Consider the following 7659-nt stretch of genomic DNA (forward strand, 5'->3'; position numbering starts at 1 on the left):
TAGAATTGTCCTGAACAGAGCAGGATGAGAACTTGTTCCCCTCCATGTGCATCAGAAAGTAGTAGTTGAATGGTGTTTTTTTTTTGTCTTTCTCTTTTTATCTTAATACCATTTGGTAATAGATATATTGTTTTCTAGTGGTTGTTTAAAATAATGAGTTTTAGGGTAGGGAGGAAATGATACATAAATATTTTTCTTGCTAATTTTTAACAAAATAAATTTAATTTGCTGCCTCAAGAGGGTGCTGTCTGCTAGCAGTTTAAATTGCAAAAATGAAGTAATTCTGGTTATTGTAGTTTAAGATTGAGCTATTGTGTTCATAATCCCAATTTTTTTAATAAATATCTACTGTTATTTGCATTAATTTCTACATGGATTCCTAAAACATTGGGCAAAAGGCTTAAAGTGATATAATTATTTTGTATTGTTATAGTCATTCTCTTGTACTTTGCTCTTGTCTGCTACTTTTCACTCACAGATTTCAGAACAGGAAAGAGCAAACACTGGTGTGTTTTGCAGACTGGAGATGTGAAAGGAATATCCCTTGAGAGGTTAATCAGGCTTGTGACAGAGAAGCTAAGATTTTTATATTGCAGCTTCATGTTAGACTGCACTAAACTTGATATTGAGATATTTAACACTGGAATAGAACGACCACTGTAGAGGAAAATATGCTTATACCTAAAGAAGGATATTGCTGACAAGATAATTGTTTGGTTCCCTGCTTGAGTGCTTCTGGAGTACTCACTGCTGTAACTAGCTATTTTCTCTATCGTTCCAAATTTTTTTTAATAAAATAAAAATTCTTTTCTTTTTTCTTTCCGCCCCATACTCTATTTACCTTTTTGCCATTGTTACTTTCAGATGTAGTAAAAGGCACTCTAGTTACCTACAGTGTGGATTTTTTTCCTTTTGAAGGTATCGGAACGCGTAGAGAGAAGACTTCAGGAGATAGAACAAGAGATGCGTGCTGAAAGACAGCTTGTAGAAAGGCGCCAGGACCAACTGGGACATATGTCTCTCCAATTACAAGAGGTATGCAAATGAAAACTTCCCCTGTATTTAGGATTTAATTGGGAATGTGTTGCATTTGCAAACCTGTACCTGTCAAACTGGCAAAAGTGCTCATATCTGTGGCATATTTTTTTACTCTATCAGTCCAACTCAGCTTGTTTTGATGACTAGATGATACCAAGTACAGTCTCAGTTCTTAATGACATTGTCCTGACTATATTTAGACCTTTTCGGTAACTTCCACAGATGTTCTAAGAATCTACCTGTTATGCCCTTCCTGAAATCCCAAGCAAACAAAAGCAAATCATTAGCTGGGTTTTCTCAATTAAAACATTTTGTTTTCTAAAATATGAACACTACTTGCAGTGAACAGTTTATTTTAAATTTATTTCAACAAGAATCAAATGCACTGCAGTGACGAGGCAGCTTTTCATTGCTTTCCAGTTTCATTCAACAGTATATGATGAAATGTAAAATATCATTTAGGAGACAGAAATGTTTATAAAATAAAATAAAATTTGAGACAGTTGCTGGCTTTTTTTTCTGCTTGTTTTAGGAAATGTATGAAAAATAATTTCTCTGATTTTACTTCTATTTTGAAAAATCTGTCTTAACATGGTGTAACTTTTTATTTTACTTTGCCTAAGATATTTTTGTGATGTTATCTCTAACTATGCAATAGAATATTAGCAACAGTATATACATGCTTTTTGGAAGGTGTTATACTGTGCAGTGATACTGAGGAACTTTAATTTAGAATGATGCCATGTATTTCATGTAAAGCTAGGCACTGTTCAAAGAGGTCATATTTTAGAAGGTAAGATTCTTTGTTAATATAGATAAAAAGTAATCAAAAAGTTATCAAAAGGCTTGTAGTCCTTCTGCTAGTATTTCAGAAAGACTTACTGTTTCATTTTTCCCCCAGTTGGTGTCTTAGTGGGTGAAAAGAACTGGAGTGCTGAATTTCAGTTTTCGTTTCTCTTTAATATGCCCACATCCATTTCTAGATTCTTCGGTTGTGCCTTCAGTCCAGTAAAGGAATACTCACTGAAATGAACTGGTGTGATTTCATAGTGTTGTCTACAGATTGGAGCAAACTTTTTTTATCCTTTTAAAGGGATGATGACTTGTATCTCTAAAAATACGCTGCCATGGTTTCCTTAGAAGGAAAATTTGACTTCAAGTGAATAAGTTCAAATGTAGTTCAAAGAATTTTCATATGGTCTTTCATAGATCATGAATGATCATGGTCTATGTGATCATGAGCCTTCAGGCTAGGTACTTTTTCTTTTAGTTGCTCATCTTTTGAATTTTATGCAAAATGAATATGAAATACTAAGTACATCCCAGACCTTCCATTCCCCTAAGCTGTCCAGCTGTGAATTAAGATGGTTTAATCCTTTCTTCTGCAAATTCTATTCTATTCTGTACATATTTTTGGGAGTTATTTTTCCTGAGGAACCCTGTTCTAAAATACAGTTAAATTTTGTTGTATTTTAGAAAGAATGTACTTGAATTGCTTTGTGTACTTTTGCCTAGCCTAGTTACAATAAAATAAATATTTTGCTACAATTGTTATTTGAAAGAAATATGTTTCTGCATAATTTTAAGAGTTTATTACTTTGTTGTTCTGTTTCTTGTCCTTTGTAGTTTGCATTGTGAGTTAGATGGACTCTTAGCTCTCTCAGTGGCCTCAGTCTTGTGGTGATCACTGGATGGGTGTGATGCTCTATTGAAGTCTATTTCTGTTTTATTTCTTCAAAATGCTTCCCAAGTAATATTAATGGAAAGGAGGGTAGTGTTTGGACTGAATTTTGAAATCCTGTCATTTAACATAGCCTGGACGATTTACAGATAAATGGTATTTAAAGCATTTGTGGCTATTTGATGATACAATTTTTTCATTAGTTTACCTGTTAAACATTTCAAATCAGATAAAATCAAATTTAACTTCTGAATGTGACCAGTAGTTGCTTTAATTAAGAAATCTTTTGAAGTTTATGTGAGGTTTAAGTGTTATTTTTTTGAGGAAAGTGCAGTGCCTGTAACTGACCACTACTTGTCAGTGTTTTACCATCTTAAGAGAATCATCTTTCTAAATTGCAGTTATTAAATTATATATTTTCAGGCTCTAACTGAACATAACAATACATTTGTTTTGGTCTTTCCCTTGTCTGTCTTTTCTTTCCATCAGTGTTTTGTATAATGTGCAAACTTCTTGTTTGTATTGTAGTATTATTATAATTATAGACTGATTATTAACGAAGATGGTATCTAGTGATATTGTCTATACTGATGATGGCTCTATACTGACCATAAAGAAAGCTTTACATATAACATTTTACATCTTTCATTTCTAAATTTGCAATTTTACTTTTAATTTGCAGTCTGTCTGTGCTGTGTGTAGGTGGATAAAAATTATTTTCTCTACTTTTTTATGTGTCTTTTAACTTTGTGTGTATTGATGCATTTAAACAGCAATTACTGCAAATTAGAAAATAGCAATTAGCAAAAACATTCATGCAAATCTTACATCTTCGATTATTTCTAAATTCCTGATACAAACATGTGTTTGATTAGAAAAGAAAACGAACAAATATGCTCATCTTGCCAGTGCTATAACATGTATGCATGGATTGCTTTAACAACCTTATTTGTTGTGTTAACTAGAACTATTTTGAGATTCCTAAGTCCTTTTTTTTTTTTTTTAACATAAAGTCACCATCACCTCTTATTGTTTGTTTGCATTTATGCTTCTATGTTCTAAAACAAGATCAAGTATCATTCTGAAAAATGGGCTTTAAAGAGCTTTCATATACAGTGGGTATCCTGGATAGCTTTACAAAATCCTGTGCTTGGCTTCCTGGATTTTGGTGAAATGTGTCCATGTGTTCATGCTTTACAAGCTTTAGGTGAACAGAATAATCAGGACATTTTGAACCCACTGACTGTGGTAAGGCAATGACTATAGCAACTGGATAGGCCAGGAAGCATTTTATAACTTTGTACAGCTATACGCTTAGATTCTGTTTGCTTCCCACTGCAAATACCGTGAAGTGCAAGAAGCTGGTGGACAGAGTGGGGTAAACTGATGGTCAAAAGTGTTATTGAAAATTCTTTTTTGCATATGTTTTTCTCAGATCTTTTTAGACAAACATAAACTTGATCCGTGCTCTGAGCCATCTGGATATTTTGGTGCATTGTTGATACTTGCTCCTTGGCTCTGTACTGTGCCACCTGTGGATAATGGTTTCTGTTTTGATTGTAGTTTGAATCTGACTCTTGGAACGCGAGCAAGTCGCATATTTATCTGTCACTGAAAGAGCTAGGTAGTCTGTAGATACTTGGCTGATACATCTAGGTAGCATGCTTGGACCCATGCTAGTCACTAATGTAGCAGGTTAGGGAAAGGATTTTCATTCAGATTAGGATGTGGTACATTTTTGCCTTATTTTAAAATATAGTGTAAAATATAGTGCTTGTGTATTTCTGATATTATGAGTAACTCACTGATCTGTTGCACTTTGAAAGAGCAAATTGCAGTTTGTGGTCTGTGCATTGCTTTCAAATAATCTGGTTTTATTTAAAAAAAAAAAGGCAACACAGCAAAACCAAACTAAGACCAAACCCCAAACCCTTAGAAAAGTTAGCAGTCTTAAATTGCAATGAAAGTTATGATTTGCTCTTGAAAGATTTTCCTAAGATGGAAAGACTGAGAATTGTTGTTATAGAATCCTCCACATAGTTTTCCTCAAGTATAGGAAAAAATCATCTGTCTAGCAGGGAGTAAATTATTTTATCTTTTTGAAGTTTTGGGGTTTGATATGTTCTGTGTTCATATGGATGAGGTATACCAAGTTAGGGTATACCAGTTAGGTTTGTATTCTGTCTTATGCTAGTGAGCTCTTCATAAAGACCTGTAAGAAATTTTCTCTTTGGTCAAATCAAAAATTCATCTTGCCTGACCACCTAGGCAGGCAGTGGAATATCTAGCTGGCCCATCCCAAAAACATGCTATGAAAACCTTTTTACATGGAAGTTCTGTTTTCTTGTTTTCTCCTTTTCTCCTTCCCCCTCCAAGGCCTCATCAGCTTCCTCCTGACCAACCTGAATACTAATGCTTTCAAAAGAAGGATCTTGGTGGGCGAATCCTATTGACTGTAGGCCTGTTACCGTTCCTTGATACTTCAGCTCTTCTGTGCAGTGTCTGCCTGTTGCTTGGGAGCCATCAGGGAGGAATGTGTGCTGGGACTATTGTCCTTAGCATCCCCTTCCTAGTTTCCATTTTTGGCATTTGACTTCCCCAAACCCTTCATTTGGAGACAACAAATGAAATCAAAGAATCAGTGGGGTCTTTACATGTTTTGTTTGTTTCTTTCTTTTTTCCCAAGAGAAAGCTTACTTAGAGATATCTTTAGTAGATAAAAATAAGAATGGCACAAATCGGAAAGAGAGAATTATTTAGAAAGGAGTACTGGAAGGAGGCAAAACATAGAATTAACTATTACCTATGCAATTCCTGAATTGTCAGTAACAGCTGATGTTTGTCGGGCTGCGGATGACCAGATTTTGACTGATTAATTGGTTACCTACCTAACACCTACCGGAACAATGCATGTTTCTCAGCTGAAGCAGTGCATATGTAGTATGTTTAACTCCTTGTAACATCACATTTTTTTTTGTAGTATTTTAACTCTGGTATATATATATGGGCTTAAAATGAAATTGCTGTGGGCTCTTTTTACAATATACAGAAAACAAAACCGAATATTATATTTGTAGTATCAGTTACAGGAAAGACTGTCTTTTTATTTGAAATTATTGCTATTTAATAGCCTAAATATCAGTCAGGGATCCTGATAAGTTGAAACAGCATATTTGTTTCTGTGGTTTCTTCTTGGAATTAAGATGTACTACTGATGCAGAGACATACTTTTTGCCTTCAGCAGGAAAATCTTAGAAATTTTAATAGTATTTCTAGTTTCAGCCCAGTGTTAATATTTTCCTTATCATGTTCACATCTCCAGGCAAATCTGTACATAAAAACATGCATTTTTAATACTATGTTAATTCTTAATTTAGTGCCAAAATATGTTTGGCATAAGGTTGACTGTATATAACAGAGCTTCCAGTTTTGCTAGTAAAAATGGAGGTCAATTGGAGATAGTACATATCACATATTCAAAGTAGGCTTTTCTGTGCTGGTGCTTCTGGTCATTAAAATAAACAATCCAAACCAAACCACTCAAAGAAACAAAAAGAAACCTAAAGAAAAACCCCAAACCAACTTGTGCAATAATGGCATTGGTTGAAGTGATGCTCTTTGACTTTCTTTCATGTAGCTTTTTGGGACTTCTGCCGAGAGTATTTTTGAGTAAAATATGTGCAATTTTGAGTTTTATAGTTGACTGGAATGATTGATTTAAATCTCTACTGAATACTTAGGGAAATACCTTAAATATGTGACAGTCTCCTAGTATCTGATTAGGGATTGTATGACTAAAACTGTAACTTTATGTAGCATAATATTTGCAGTGACATAGTTATGATTAATATCTTCCACAGTCTCAGTTTTTAATGTAAGCTATTCAAGCAGCAGAGTAATCCAAACTATACTGAAACCCTTCTGTTTCCTGAGGTGAGGATATAAGAGCGGGATAAATATATAAATCCATTTATTTTCTCTAAAAATTTTATTTTCTCTAATCTCTACTTATAAAAGCAAAACTTCTAAAACTGAAAGCCCAGCTTCATTGAAGTTGATTAATAATCATCTTGCACTGTTTTCATAGTGTGAAATCGTTCTCTGGTATACAGTGGAAAGAAAATGTTCAAAACCTGAATGAAATTGCACTATCTATAGAGGCAAATTTCAGGGATATTTTTTAAAGGAGATATTCCTTTAAAATGTAAAACGAAAATACTGCTTGGGAAGAGCAGACTGGGGAGAAGACATTTCTTTCTTGACAGGCTATTTTTTTTTTTTGTTCTGTTGTAGTTTTAGCAAGGAATTTTGAAAGGAATTGATGTACTTATGCTTCAGGATACGAGATGAAAGTAAAAGATTTGTGCTAAGGTCTCCAATTAATTGATTTGTGACTAGTGTGAAAGACGGTTGGCCACATTGCGCAGATAAAGAACATTATTTATTAACAATTGATCAAAGTCATGGTAAACTATCAGTATATGGCTACTGATCTCTCTCAGCTGATATTTAAAATGAGCCAATGACATTGTTATGACTTGAGACTTCCAGACTTGGGTTGTGTATGTTGCAAACTGTACGTCATTAATGTCTGTCTTGTCTAAGGCTTCCTTTGCCAGTGATTGTCTGTGTTCTGCAAATAACATTGGTTTGCAGAGGGAAAAGATTTTCAAATTGATATCCAAGGCAATATTATTTTTGTAAGATACATTAGAAAATGTTCATATGTGGCTTTAGATACCTAAGTCTGAGAGGGAACAGGAAAAATCCCCATGGATTTGTTTTGTTTGTTTTTTTGTTGTTGTTATTGTCAAAGTAGGGCACATCAATGTCAATAACTTTTGATCAGGAACATTTCAGCTGATTCACTTGTAATACTGTGATTCTAAGCATCTGTCCAGATTCAGATAAAAATTACCTTTTCCTTTTTTTCTTTTTTT

General features: G+C 34.0%; 1 protein-coding gene across 1 annotated transcript in view; it reads left to right on the forward strand.

Moving 5' to 3' along the window:
- The window catches only part of CEP128 (centrosomal protein 128), a gene marked incomplete at its 3' end in the record, with an annotated part of 59816 nt that overhangs the window by 20516 nt on the left and 31641 nt on the right, over positions 1-7659 (forward strand). The window contains exon 9 of the mRNA XM_027904359.1: positions 919-1035. Coding sequence (XP_027760160.1) covers positions 919-1035 — 117 coding nt within the window. The remainder of the gene's footprint in view (positions 1-918; positions 1036-7659) is intronic.

Source organism: Empidonax traillii, unplaced genomic scaffold (assembly GCF_003031625.1).
Source record: "Empidonax traillii isolate 1590-97213 ecotype Southwest subspecies unplaced genomic scaffold, ASM303162v1 scaffold1046:size245406, whole genome shotgun sequence".
In the NCBI taxonomy this organism is placed as follows: Eukaryota; Metazoa; Chordata; class Aves; order Passeriformes; family Tyrannidae; genus Empidonax; species Empidonax traillii.